The 15186-nt window shown below is 49.5% G+C and overlaps 1 protein-coding gene across 1 annotated transcript in view; it reads right to left on the bottom strand.

Annotated features, from left to right (window-relative positions):
* Positions 1-15186, bottom strand: part of RNPEPL1 (arginyl aminopeptidase like 1) — a 116856-nt gene that overhangs the window by 43527 nt on the left and 58143 nt on the right. Inside the window, exon 7 of the mRNA XM_086944481.1 lies at positions 11876-11988. Coding sequence (XP_086800607.1) covers positions 11876-11988 — 113 coding nt within the window. The remainder of the gene's footprint in view (positions 1-11875; positions 11989-15186) is intronic.

The following is a 15186-nucleotide window of genomic DNA, read 5'->3' as shown; positions in this document are numbered from 1 at the left end:
TCGAGGAGAAAGAGGAAATATGGAAAAGTGCACAGGATCAATCAGACCTGCGATATAAGGGCCACAAGATTCAAATCTTTCAAGACTTGGCGCCTAACACTCTGAAGCGGAGGCGAGCATTCCGGCCAGTGACTGAAAAGCTGTGTGGCATGAACATCGCCTACCAGTGGGGACATCCATTTGCACTTATCTTCCAATGGGAGTCAAAACGCAGAGTCCTGCGATCCTACACGGAAGCGGCGCAGCTTCTCCGCATGCCGACATCTCCTCCGGCGAGCCCAACTCGGCCTCCTAGTCGAAAAAGGACGCCGGCCGGCCCGGACAGGACCACGGTACAGAGGCACCGGCGCCCTTCCCCTGCGGCAGCGAACTCGCACACCCAGGCCAAACAAGACATTATAGCCCACATTCGGTCTCTTGAAGGAGACAAAGCAGAGTCTGATGGATCTCTCGCTCACACTTTTAAGCGTGATCTGCGTGCTACTCTCCTCCTAATGTGGTGATCTCGCACCTGCCGGTGTTGGACTCTGCAAGTCGAGATATGGGGGAGACCCCTCGCTTCCTACCCCGACTCCAACGGCTGGGGTTTGGGGCAGTGGGAGCCCCATGACCAATTGTACTTCGGAACCGCCACAACCCCCCTTGATCTGCCCCCTAGGGAGTGACATCCCGGAGAGCGTCCAAACCTGTGGGTGTAGGATGCCCTGTAATGGGGTCAGACTTTCAGCCTTGTTGGCCGCGATTGTTCTGTCTATATGACCGGCCTCTTAGGCCGCAAGTTCTTTCTTTATCCCTTTCTTCTTTCCTTTGTTTCTCGCTGTTCTTTCCTTCTCGCGGGGACCCGGGGAGGGGGTGCTGGGTGTCGATAAGGAGTGGATGGGTGCGGTCCCAGGCCTGTGGTGTGTGCGATGCGAGCGGATTGGTGGTGGTGGGAGTAACGGCAACTTATGGTGGCACCTAGTACAGCTGTGAGCGCGCCTAGTCCTCTAAAGATTCTGTCTCTCAATGTAAAGGGCCTTAACTCGCCTAATAAGGGCAAGCAGGTGTGGCATGATCTCACCCGCCAGAATCCAGACATCATATTCCTACAGGAGACTCACCTTCTACAGGCTGACACTGCGCGCATGACACACCCTAAGTACCCCCTCCAGTTCTGGGCGGCTACAGACACAAAGACAGCTGGGGTAGCGATATTATGCAGAGCTGGCATCAGGTGGGGAGAAGACAGACCTTTTTGGAATGGTGATGGGCGCTTTCTCAGAGTGGGTGTGGAGGTGGGGCGGCGACGCCTCTCTCTGTGTAACATCTATGCCCCCAATCAGGCGCAGGATCGCTACCTCAGAGACCTCCTGAGAGACCATGTGCCGCAGGACGGTTCCTCGATTATTGTGGGAGGCGATCTGAACCTAGTCTGGAGCCCGAAGCTAGATCGGAGCGAGGGCTCATTTAGTGGTGCTGGGGCAATGTCCTCGGAGTTACGCAAGCAATTTGCGGATCTTGGGTTATTTGACACATCGTGTTATTTCTCCCCAGACAAGAGGGAATACTCATATTATTCCCACGCTCACCGCTCCTACTCTCGCATTGATTATCTGTTTATGTCCCATGATCTCTCCCGCGATGTCATAGGGGTAGAAATGTCTGATATCTCAATTTCTGACCACGCACACGTTGAATTGCTCATACAGGATCCGGCAGCCTGCCCTCCCCGGAAACGAAAGTGGCATCTTCCGCCAAGTATCCTTCGGGACGCTGCGGATGTCGAGGACATCCGGGGGGCCATTGTTTCCTACTTCGAGCGTAACGACTTGCCCGAGACGCAGTCCCCGGTGGTCTGGGATGCCTTCAAGGCAACAATACGGGGGCACATTACGTCCCTTTCGATAGCAAGGGCACGGGAGGCGCGATCATTGGAGGACAAACTGACAGAGGATCTAAAGAAGGCAGAGGCGCAGGATCAGGGCGACTCCACCCAGCGATCGCGGAGGCACCTAGCCAACCTCAGGGGTCAAATTAGGATGCTGCACGCCAATAGGGCTGAAGCTTCCCTGGTGGGCTTAAAACAGAAATATTACGAGGGAGGGGACAAGGTAGGGAGAATGCTGGCGAGGCGGTTGAGGGCCAAAGCTGCTAAGGCACATATAACAAATGTACAACTGCCAAACGGGACCAGGGTCGCGGCGGCAAAGGATAAGTGCCAGGCTTTCAGGGAGTACTACACGACCCTCTATACAGAGGAGAAACCACCCCCAAGCTCGTGGAGGAAGTACTAGAGAAATATGGCGGCGCGACGTTACACCCCCATTTTGCGCAACTCCTGGAGGACTCGATCACGCAGGAGGAATTAACCTCAGTGGTCCAGGAGCTCCACCTGGGGAAAACGCCGGGGCCTGATGGCCTCCCATTGTCCTTCTATCGCATATTCCGGGCGCAGTGGAGGCCCTACCATCTAAGGTTGTTTAACTCTTTCACTGACGAACAGGGGCCGTCCCCGGACATGGGAATGGCCGAAATTGCCTTGATACTGAAGTCGGGGAAAGACCCCGCTATGTGCTCGTCGTATCGCCCAATAGCCTTATTGAATTAAAATATACACCAAGATACTGGTCAAACGATTGGACCCCCATATGCCGGGCCTGATCGACCCCGACCAAGTGGGTTTTATTTGAGGTCGACAGGGGGCTGACAACGTACGGAAAGTAGCACATCTTGTGGGCAAGGCTCATCACTGGCAGATCCCGGCCTGTCTCCTCTCCTTAGACGCCGAAAAGGCGTTCGACCGGGTGGATTGGTCCTTCCTCCGGGCAGTCCTCCATAAGATAGGGCTCGGTCCGAAGATGGTCGCCAGAATTATGGCACCCTATATTGCCCCACGGGCCAGGATTAGAGTGAACGGGCAGCTCACTGAACCGTTTTCTATAGGGAGAGGAACCAGGCAGGGATGTCCGCTCTCGCCCCTACTATTTGCCTTGGCGATAGAGCCACTGGCGGACATGATCCGCCGGGCTCCTGACATCCATGGTATCCCGATAGGCGGCCTCGATAATAAAGTAGCACTCTTTGCGGATGATCTCATCCTGACACTCACTAAGCCCAGAGAGTCTCTACCGGCAGTACACTCTACGCTCTGTCTCTTTGAACGTGTCTCTGGCCTGAAAATCAATCATGACAAGTCCTGGGCGCTCAACCTTACCATCCCTAAGACTGAAATTCCCCACCTGAAACAGATAGCCCCCTACCGCTGGACGACACAACACATCCGATATCTTGGCTTGCAATTGACTCCCTCGCTTGATGGCTGGACACACGCCAACTGGAGGGACTGCCGCCGAGCGGTTCTGGAGGATCTGCGGAGATGTAAGCTATTTGTACCGTCTTGGCTGGGTAGAATCAATGCAATAAAGATGTCCATCCTACCCAAAACACTATACCTGTTTCAGTGCCTTCCCACTCCCATTCCGCTGCATAATATAAAAACCCTGCAGAGGGACTTAACCAACTTCATCTGGGGGGGAAGAGACCCCGCTTCTCGCAGGCACTCCTGGCACCTCAAGATCGGGGGGGATTGGCGTGTCCCAATCTGGTGGAGTATTACTGGACTGCCCATCTTCGCTTCATAGTAGAATGGGGTACTACAGAAAGCGAGAAGGGATGGCTACACATGGACAGAGCCATGACTGGCCATACCATCTGGGATTTGGCATGGAACCACAAGGCGGGGCGCTCCCCGAGCGCCTACATAGCAGTACCCACGAAAACGGTGTTGGAAATTTGGGATAAGATAGCAGTGCGCCGGGGCCTCACCACTTTTCCCTCGCCGCACACTCCAATTGAAGGGAACCCGTGGTTCCCACCAGCTCTCCGCACCAGAGCCTTCCGCAGATAGTCCCAGGGCAATTGCAGGGTGCTTACAAACCTCTTCGATGGGGGCAACCTTAAAACCTTTGCACACTGTAGGGAGGACTTCCGACTACCACTTGACGCCGAGATGCAGTATGTCCAACTGAGCCATTGGATAATGGCGGATGAGACGTATCAGGCGGCTACTCGCGCTTTCACCCCGTTCGAGAAGCTAGCTCGCTACTTCACTGATTCAAAGGGTTTGGTCTCAAAAATCTACCACATTCTGAAGCACCCCCAGACGCCGCCTTCACATAAGTATCAACACCGTTGGCAATCTATCTCGGGCACTGACATCACACCAGCGCAATGGCTTCTGCTGTGGCGCGACATACCTAAAGTTTACCGTAGCGTACCGCAACAGGAAAACGCTTATAAAATGATGACCCAGTGGTACTATACGCCGCAGCGACTCCACAAAATGTTCCCGGCCTCCTCTCCTGAGTGCTGGAGGTGCTGGTTTGCGACTGGAGATTTCTTACACATTTGGTGGACCTGCCGCTCGCTAACACTCTTTTGGAAGGAGATCTTGAGCCATATCAGGGGGGTCCTGGGGTTTCCTCTGCCTGATGCCACTAGCACAATTGTACTGGGGGTCAAACCAACAGGATTGCTGGCGCTCACCCGTAGTGACTGGATGCTAGCGCTCCAGATGCTGGGGGCAGCCAGACAGCTCATTGCCCTTTACTGGAAAAAGACGGAAGCACCACCTGTCGCGGCGTGGTTTGTACGCCTCTGGCATGTCCTAACAATGGAGCTCCTTACAGCTAGACTGCAGGCTCGCGACACACGCTTTAACAAAGTGTGGCAGCCTCTGGTAAAATATTTATGCAAAGTGGAACATGCGTGACACATGCCCCCTAAGTTGCGGACACTGCATCTGGTAGAGGATGCGATGGCCCCCTCCGTAACGAACAGGTTACTGCCATAGCAACTCCAGAGAGTGTGACGCAAATATGACAGAAGCTGCTGATATTTACCGGGATCTGGTGAGACGCTCCTACCCCCCTAGGCCCTACCGCTTCTATTTCCTCAATCTTCTCTTTTACTCTCTCTATCTTCAACTGATGTTTCTCCTACAGACGCTGTATTACGGTTTGAACCCGTTTGTCCTATGGTTACACTGGTTCTAGTTCCTGGGCTATACCTGGCCCTTGGGGCCAAGCGATCATTGGCAGTGGCTGTTCAGTGTGCATGCAGCGATGCATTGCGCGGCTGGCCCTTTCGGGTTGTAGGCATAACGCTGTGTATGAAGTTTGCACAAATGTGCGTCCCTACCTTGTCTCCATGCATTTTGTTTGACGCGGCCGGCCCTAGCAGGGTTGTAGGCTTACAGCTGTGTACAAAGTCAAAGTCAAAAGATTTATATAGCGCACTACATACCCGGAGGGTCTCAAGGCGCTTGAAGAGGGTGGGGAATTACTTGTCGAATATCCAAGTTTTAAGTTGCTTTCTGAATGCTAGGTGGTTCTGAGTGAGACGAAGGTGAGTGGGGAGTGAGTTCCAGGTTTTAGCTGCGAGGTAGGAGAAGGATCTACCTCCCATGGTGGTTTTGTTGATGCGAGGTACGGTAGCAAGGGCTTGGTTAGAGGATCGTAGCTGGCGGGAGGGGGTGTAGAAGGAAAGTCGTGTGTTGAGGCATTCGGGTCCAAGTTCGTAGAGTGCTTTGTGTGCGTGGGTTAGGAGGCGGAAAGTGATCCTCTTATTGACGGGAAGCCAGTGAAGGTCTTTCAGGTGACTAGAGATGTGGTCTTTACGCGGGATGTCTAGTATGAGTCTGGCTGATGCGTTCTGGATGCGTTGGAGTTTTTTCTGGAGTTTAGCGGTGATACCGGCATAAAGGGTGTTTCCGTAGTCCAGGCGGCTTGTAACCAGTGCATGGGTGACCGTTTATCTGGTTTCGGTGGGGATCCAGCGAAATGTTTTTTTGAGCATGCGAAGAATGTTGAAGCAAGATGATGAAACGGCGTGGACTTGTCTGTTCATGGAGAGTGAGGAGTCGAGGATGACGCCCAGGTTCCGTGCGTGGTCCGTCGGGGTGGGTGCTTTTCCAAGGGCCTCAGGCCACCACGAGTCATCCCAGGAGGAGGGGGAGGTACCTAAGATAAGGACTTCTGTTTTGTCTGAGTTTAGTTTCAGACGGCTGTGCTTCATCCACTCGGCCACTTCTTTCATTCCTTCATGTAGGTTGGTTTTGGCAGTGTTAGGGTCTTTGGTGAGTGAGAGGATCAGTTGAGTGTCGTCGGCGTAGGAGATGATGTTGAGGTTATGTTGGCGTGCGATGGCCGCGAGGGGGCTCATGTATACGTTGAAGAGGGTGGGGCTGAGTGAGGATCCTTGTGGTACGCCGCAGATGACTTCAGTGGCCTCTGACTTGAATGGTGGGAGGCGGACACTCTGGGTTCTTCCGGTGAGGAACGAGGTGATCCATTCCAGTGCTTTTCCTTGGATTCCGATGTTTCTGAGGCGCTGTAGAAGGGTGCTATGGCAGACTGTGTCGAAGGCTGCAGAGAGGTCAAGGAGGATGAGGGCGACAGTGTCTCCGTTGTCCAGTAGAGTTCGAATGTCGTCTGTTGCTGCGATGAGGGCGGTCTCCGTGCTGTGTTTGGCTCGGAAGCCGGACTGTGAGGAGTCGAGGGATTTGTTGGTTTCGAGGAAGGCGGCGAGCTGGTTGTTGACAGCTTTCTCAATGACTTTGGCCGGGAATGGAAGGAGCGAGATGGGGCGGTAGTTTTTGAGTTCGGTGGGGTCCGCTGTGGGTTTTTTCAGAAGGGCGCTAAGTTCTGCGTGTTTCCAGCTTTCCGGGAAGGTGGCGGAGTTGAGGGAGCAGTTGATGACGTCTCGGAGGTGCTATGATGGAGTCAGCTTTGTTGAAGATGTGGTGAGGGCAAGGGTCTGTGGGGGATCCTGAGTGGATGGAGTTCATCAGGCGGATGGTGTTCTCAGTGGAGATTGGGTTCCAGCTATTAAGGATGTTCAATGGGGGTGAAGGTCCTGCAGAAGGTTGGGTGGGTTGGTCTCCGGGTCGGTTGTCGAAGCTGTTGTGGATGTCTGCGATTTTGTTGTGGAAGAACGAAGCTAGGGAGTCGCAGAGGGCTTGAGAGGGGGTGATGTCGTTGGAGTTGGCTGAGGGGTTGGTAAATTCTTTGACGATGTTGAATAATTCCTTGCTGTTGTGGGCGTTGTTATCTAGTCGGTCTTTGAATGCGGCTTTCTTGGCAGACCGGATTAGTTGGTGGTGTATGCGGGTGGCGTTTTTGAAGGCGTCTCTGGTGCCGGTGTTTGGGTCTTTTTTCCAGGCCTTCTCGAGGGTGCGACAGAGTTTCTTCGATTTCTTAAGATAATCGTTGAACCAGGAGGCATTTTTGCTGCCTAGTTTGATTTGACGTTTTTTCAGCGGTGCTAGGATGTCGGCGCTGTTGGATAGCCATTGGGTGAGGTTAGTGGCTGCTTGGTCGGGGTTTGAGGAGTGGGCAGGGGGGTTTTGAAGAAGCGATGAGGAGATCTGGTCGGTGGTGATTTTGTTCCAGTTTCTTCGCAGAGAGGGTTGAGGATGGTTGTGAGTTGTGGTCTTATTGTAGATAGTGTACGCAGCTGTGGTCCGTCCAATGGAGGGCTGTGGTGTGACTGAAGGAGACATGTTTGCTGGAGGTGAAGATAGGGTCGAGTGTGTGACCTGCGATGTGGGTGGGCGTAGTGACAAGTTGATTGAGTCCGAGGTTGGTGAGATTGCCCAGAAGGGAGGTCGAGTTGCTGTCGTTGCTCTTATCCAGGTGAAAGTTGAGGTCTCCCAGTAGGATGTATTCCTCGGAGGGGAGGGCGTGTGGGGTGATAAAGTCAGTGATATCGTCGCTGAATTGTGCACGGGGTCCTGGTGGCCTGTAGAGGAGGGTGCCTCAGAGTGGTCTTGGGGTCGGTGTGGATCTGGAAGTGAAGGTGTTCGGTGGTGGCAAGGTTGACGTCTGAGCTGGTTGAGATGCGGATGGAGTTCTTATGGACGATAGCGATACCTCCTCCTGTTTGGTCGGTGCGGTCCTTACGAATGATCTTGTATCCTTCCGGAATGGCAATGGTGATGTCTGGGGCTGAGGAGGCGTTCATCCATGTTTCAGTTAGGAAGGCGACGTCGGGAGAAATGGTGTCTAGTAAGTTCCAGAGGCCACTATCAAGCAAATCCCGACTACAGGGATGTAATAAAAAGACTTGAATAATAAAAATTAGTGGGGACCTGTCCTGTTTCCAAAGAGCTATTGAGGAGGGAAAGGACCTCGTCCTCTATTCCTGGAAGTGCTAGCTTGAATATCCTATGGGGGCACGGATCCACCAGCGACCCAGACTTTACTCGCCCCATTAGGCTCGCCAGTATTTCCTTTGTAATCAGGGGCAGTGTACTCAAGGGGTGGGTGATTGACGGGGTAGCTGGAGTAAGTTGAACAGGACAGTCAAGTCTTGGGGTATGAGAGATTTCTGTTAGGAGATCCGATATTTTGTTAGAGAAGAAATCCTGACATTTTTTACAGTCGTCCTGTGTGAACGATGGGCTCTGCTCTTTATTTTTTCTTAGTTCTGTCAGGACTTCCTTCTGGGGGTCTCATGCCGTCGCAATTCTATCCTCATAAATTCCGCTTTCCTAGACATGATTGCCTATTTATAGTGAGCAAATTCCTGCGCATACAAAGTCCGTGCCCTAGGATCGTACTCTCTACGCCAGGCTCTCTCAGTTTTGCGCAGGGCTCGCTTCCTTAACCTGAGTGTATCATTGAACCATGGAGCCCCTATTCCCTTATCCACGATACATGTTCTCCGAAGCGAATGAATATATAGAATGAGCAAAGCATCCTGGGATGAATAAATTTGTTGTGGTCCTGTTTTAATGCTGCTGTACCTGAAATGTTGCTCCATGCCATTAATTTAATTGTGAACTCTGGCTCAGCTGCTCCTAAAAGTGGATGTGAGGGTATGAGGAGCATATTTTACATAAGTATTCTGCTTCGCAATTGGGACTTTTTTGTTTTTAAATGCTATGCATCATTGCACTGATGAGGCACACAAAATATGAAAAGTAAACTCCTTTATTACTTTGTAACACCAGTATGCGGAGCAAACACCAGAGGCAGCCTTGCCTGCTCCATTACCTTGCATCTATCGGTCCTAACTTTCGCAGGCTCTAGAACACGGTAGAGGCACGGCCACCACAGCTAAATACAAATAATAACAAGAACATGCTGTAAAGATGAGTGGGGGTTTCGAAGTTTAAGCAATTTGAAGATGCTTCCACTGAACTGCGCTGGGCTAACTTCTTGGTGCGACCATAGTCCAGATCAGTGGTACTTATTTTGTCGACATCTAATTACAAAGTGAGACTTTCCTAGTGCTGCTGGAGCGGCCATGAAGCAGCTTCCCGGGTCTGGATTGTGCCACACGTCCGGATTGTCTCTCACTAGCCGCTTTGCAGTTACACACCTCGGCCAATGCAGCTAAATCCCCTGTGGGCCTCTGCATTATAACAAGCATTTAATTCTCCGCACTTAATTTTTAAAAAGCCAGGGATTGGAAAAGATAAAGAGGAACCAGAGCGTATTAAATTAGTTCTTTATCTTCACATTCTGGAGTAAAAAGACAAGGGCCCAGCTCGATCATAGCTGTTCCCAGTACAAGGAAAAAAGGCCCTGCATTTCAGCCCTGTAGATCTCACTCTCGTGAACGCTGTTAGGGGAGCCCTGCATCACAAGTTTCTCCGTCCAATCGCAGCGACAATAAATTGATATGGACACGCTGGGAAACTGATGTTGCACGTGACGTAAAAAGCATAAACAGCCGCGTGCCGTATTTTAGTGAGAGATGGAAGGGATTTTGGTGCAGGAAGACTTTTCTTATAATAACAACCAAATTCTGTCACAGTACATTTCAGAAAATCAGTACGTCTGCCAATGCGGACTTGGAGCCTTTCTCTGTAAAAACATATCTTGCTGCTAAGTGGCCACACCTGCGCCTCACCCCTTAGGAAGGGGTGTGGCGCAGAGGCCAGAGCAGCTGACCAAGTGGCTCAAGGTTCGAACCCCGGCGACAGCTCAGCCCATTACTATGTGACTCTGGGCAATCGCTCACTTAATCTCCCTAACGGCCCCCAGCGACTTGAACCCTTAAGTGGTGATATGTTTGCACTTTACAAATATGGACTATTATAAAATAGGAATTATTGTGGTACATCTTCGACATGTTCTGTTTTTATAGGAAGCACTGCTTTGAATTCTGGGACCTGTAGGCCTCATTTTGTCATCGGAAATGCAAAACTACAATTCCGAGAGTGAAAGGGTCCTTCAATAACCAAGCTTTAGATTTTTTTTTGCAAACAAACACAGTAGGAATTGCATTTTCAAAGTAACAAGAAGTAAACATTCTGCGACTAAAGGGGGTGTGCATTTGTTTATTAAACCAAGAAGTAAAAAAATAACTATAAAAAAAAACATGCTGAAAAAAAAAATGAACAAACTGCGTCACCAGCCCCCACACTGAAGTGGACTCCTACCGGACAGATGTCTAAAGGCACACAAGCAAACTGCTATCAATTATAGTGCTGAGAGCGAATGACTGAAGTGGGCTGACCTAGTACCCCATGCTGTTGTGGACAGAAGCAAAATGTAAAAGACACTTGAACAGACAAATAGAATAAAAGGACTGGCCAAGAGCCACTGTGTGTATGTTTGTAATATTATTTGAGAACATTAAGCTAGTGGACTCTAAAGGGTGTTTCTAGGCCAGACCTAAAATGGAGATTCTACCACGTTACAATAATTGGCCTAAAAAAGCTTTGTCGGGATGGGAAAAGAAGTACCCAAAAGGCAAAACAAACATTTAGCTTGTGGCCTCAAAAACCTTTGCATGAGAATTGATGATCATTTAGCAAACAGCAGCACAAAACTCTTAACACAAATATCTTCCTCCTTGTAAAGAATTGCACATGTTTGTGTCGCATCACATTTAAAAACATCTGGTGGGAAATGTAAGGGTAAAATTAAGATTGGACTTGGAAGCCAAGCACGATCTCTCTGACCCCAGAAAAGAACCTTAGATTGCTTGAAAAGCATCAGTTCTTGTCACCTGCAGACAAAGTCCCTGTAAAGGCAGAGAGAATATATAGAAACCACAAAATAGAAATATAAGGTGGCACTCACCGTTACTTTTTGTATAATTGCGGCACCCGCGCTTTACTTATAACATTAAAAGTAATTTGCGGGTGCCGCGATTATACCAAAAGTAAAGAAATGGAAAAAAATATATATTTCTTTACTTTTGGTATAATCGCGGGAGCCGCCATTATACCAAAAGTAAAGAAATAGATGTTTTTTTAAATTTCTTTACTTTTGGTATCATCGTGGCACCCGCGCTTTACTTATAACATTAAAAGTAAAGCGCGGGTGCCGCAATTATACCAAAAATAAAGAAAAACCAGGAAGTTTAACAAGATGTCAGCGGTTCTTTCATTTACTTGCTTCCCCGTGAAATGGATAAAAAAAAGAAGCAGCTTGGGAGTGGTGCGCGCACACACACTCCACAGCGAGACATGTGGCTTCAATTATCGCACCAGTGTCTGGGCACGATAATTGAAACCACATGATGGCCGGTGCTCGTAACAGACACCAATAGGCCATGGGCGGAGCAATGCACCCAGTATTTGGCCTATTGTGTGCTCTGTTTGTGAAATACACGCACGCACAAGCCAATCCCTTAACACAAGAAAAAGCACATGCACGAGCATGTACAATTTCTACGTACATTTTGAAACCCCCTACAAAAGGGCTCTCTTGCTACGCGAGCCCTAAAAAGGACTTCGGTCGCCGATGTTTCTCGGATTAAAATGGTATAACGGTATCATCACAGTCTCAGATAGATGGTCAAGAATCTGCTTCCTAAGTAGGTGCTGAATTGTGGTAAGCAGGGAGGGATACAGTAAAGCGAAAGAGAGAGTACTCACGCGGAGGAAGGCATCGAACCGCTGCAGGTCTCCACACAGCTGAGACAGGTAATAAACAAAGCAGTAGCCCTTTTCATACGTGAAGAGGTTCATCAGGTTGCTGGGATTCACTCCTGGAAGAGAAATAGAAATTAAACCTCAATGCACTTGTTTGTGGAAGGAGTTCTGCTGTGCAACAGTGCCACTGACATTACCCAGAATGACAGGACTCACAGGTTTTTGAGATTTTTGTAAGTTTTCACATCATACAACTGGGATGCCGGATCACTTTACATAAAAGTGATGCACACAGACAAAACAGTGTTTGTTTTAATTTAAAGATCACAGGCTAATAGGCTTGTGGTTTTATAAAACTGTCAACAATAATGTAGGAAACTGGGCTTTTGTTGCAGTAGTACCCCCACTTTTTGCCTGGTATTTGATGCAACGTTGACTGGAGTGCACTTAGTTCCTGTTAACCAGGTGTTCTTTCACCAAAACATGATAACTGGTCAATTGATCCCCAGTTAACCAGGCCTTTATCACCTCTGTAACTCCTTAGTAATTGGTGCCCCTGGCACCTAGGGCACAGGTACAAAAGAGGGTCCCCAGGAGCTGCAGCATATCTTATGCCACTCTAAGGGACGCAGCACCAAACTCATACAGACCGCCACTGCAGGCTGAGTGACAAGGTGCAACCAAGAGTGAAAACACAACATGGCATACACCTGTGTGCCATGTCCCCTAACACTGCATGTAATATTTCTAAGTCACCCCTACAGCAGGCCTTACAGCCCTAAGGCAGGGTGCATTATATTACACGTGAGCACAACTCTACATGAGCCGATATTCCCCTTGTAATGTTTAGTTCAAATACTTGATATTACAAGTGAACCAGGAAGCCATCTTAAGGTATGTACTGGGCACTGGTCAAAACTAATTTCCAAACTACATAAGGGCTTCACTGAAGCCTATGGTGTTTGGTTTCAAACACCTTGTATTAATAAATCCACACTTATTCCAGTAATACATTTATTAATGCATGCACCCAGAGAGTATCTTAGCAGTACCCACTGAACCCTACTAGCCCTTTAGTGTGCTGGCTGACTGGTCCAGGTTAGCCTGCCACCACAGACAAGTTTCTGACCCCCTTTGGGGTGAGAGCTACGCTCTCAGAGGTCAGAAACAATGCCTGCTCTGGTGAGAGGTATTTACACTTCCTACTCAGGAAGGCTAGTAAATCAGCATATACAGGCAGGAGGCTTCAAAGGCCTCTACCACCTTTGATATAAGACCCAAGGCTTCCCCAGACAGGGGAAATGCCTGGCTCTGCCCTGGGCTCATCTGGCAGCAGGAGAAGCAGGAAAATTAGCTAGTCAAGAGGTATGTTCCCACTTAGGCTAGTACCACCCCTCTAAGGTGGGCTACCTGAAGTGTACACAACTAGAAAACAATTCCACTATCTTGGTTTCTGGCGGAATTAGGTCCTCTGGGGCAAGGTTATGCCCACTTCAGGAAGTGGTCATACAGAGGGTGTAGTCAACCTAAAGGTAGGTAGGCTCCTACCTGACACTCCCTGTAACGCACCTAAATACAGTATTTAGGTGGCACCCCTGATTCCAGGAACTCCGTTAAATTAACAAAATGAAGGAGTGGACAAAGAAGATTGCTGACCCGAGAACAGAGAGCCAACGACTGGCTTGGCACCAGCTGCACCCGACCCTCCTGGAGAAATCGACTCATCCTATAGCTGTACAGACTCCAAGAAACCCGGAGGACTGCCAGTGCTTCGCAAATCACCAGAGAACTTCCTTGGATCAAAAAAGCTACTCCCCTGCATCGCAGGCACCAAAGAAGCAAGGTCCAGTTCACCGTCCAGTAGCTAACCGGGACTACCGATGCTGCAGGAAAAGGTCACTGTGCTCCCACAGTCAGATCCGTCCTCCCTCCAAGTGTGGGAATGCCAGGACTGATGGGAGCTGTAGAGTATCAATACCTGGGGTACTGGACCCCTTGTAACAAGGCTGGATGGGTCCAGACCAGACACCAACACAGAGGAAGACCGACCTATACGTCGAAGGACTTAAGGGACAGTGAGACCCATATTGAGAGTGAACGAGCTGTCCTGTTTACCCCTTTTCTGCAGTAACAAGACTAAGTGACAGCCTCCGACCACCGCCAACCGACACCTTACAGTACATCTACACCCATGCCCCACAGACTCGTCGGAGGTGATGGTGCCAACTGGGTCCTAAGACTCTTGAAGGATGCGCCCACCCTTGGGTTTGCCTAGACTTCCCTCCCAGTCACCGCCTGCAGCCTCTTTGTGCAGACCCCCTAAACCAAGAGTCTCTCTTGCAGCACGGACCTGATGCCTAAAGACACCACTAAATCTGAGCACTACAGCCAAAGGAGAAGTGGACCAATGGTGTCCCTATGTGTCCAAGCATCTCGAGGACCGAGCCCCCCTGTGGGTTCACCAGGAATGGCCCCCCACTCTGAGCTTGCAGCCTTATTTCGACTGGACCATTCCACATTGAAGTGAAGGGGGCACCCGATGATGAAATACACCACTGCACTCGGCCGCTCCAGTAAAGCCCAAGGTGACCTTCTGATGTTGCCTTGTACCTTGCCCCATACTCACCTTAAGTCCAGGAGAAGTGTCCCACAATTCGCTGAGAAGTGCCCAAACAAAATACATGTTTTCAACCCCATATGATAACATCACCATTTCCAGAAATTGCACGGTCAACTTTTAAAACATATAAAAATTCATCTCAAAAAGTACTTAACCATTATTTTGGTATCTAAATTCATAAAGAAATAGGTATTACGTTTATAAACTAGACTGGGTTTCTTTATTGGGTGTGTGTCTCACATACTGCCCTCGTGTGTGCAATAAATGCTTAGCACTACCCTCTGATCAGACTAACTGCTTGCCCTCACTACCACAAAAGAGAGCAGCTGGGTAATTATTTGTGCCTCTGTAAGCCAACTGTGTTTTGCCTCAACTCTTTACACAGTGTACCTCGTTTTGGTCCACTATATAAAGTGCCAGCTTTCTACAAATGGATATTACTGTTAAGTGAAAAAAGTATAAGAAAAAAAAGTATTAAAACAAGTCAAGTCAAGTCAAAAATTTATATAGCGCACTACATACCCGGCATGCCTTACAATGTGTCACGTTTTTAGCCATGCATGATGGGAGTTAATACCTAACTCAATGGTACTCATTTTATTCATCTTTGAAGGATGAAAGGCTGTGTGGACAACAGGATTCAAACCTGTGTCCACTAAACTATGATAGAAGCAGTCTCCCCACTGCCTGGCCC

The sequence above is a fragment of the Lissotriton vulgaris genome, chromosome 11 (assembly GCF_964263255.1).
Source record: "Lissotriton vulgaris chromosome 11, aLisVul1.2, whole genome shotgun sequence".
NCBI classification, from domain to species: Eukaryota; Metazoa; Chordata; class Amphibia; order Caudata; family Salamandridae; genus Lissotriton; species Lissotriton vulgaris.
The sequence above is the reverse complement of the archived record's forward strand: the minus strand, read 5'-3'. Positions and strand labels throughout refer to the sequence as shown.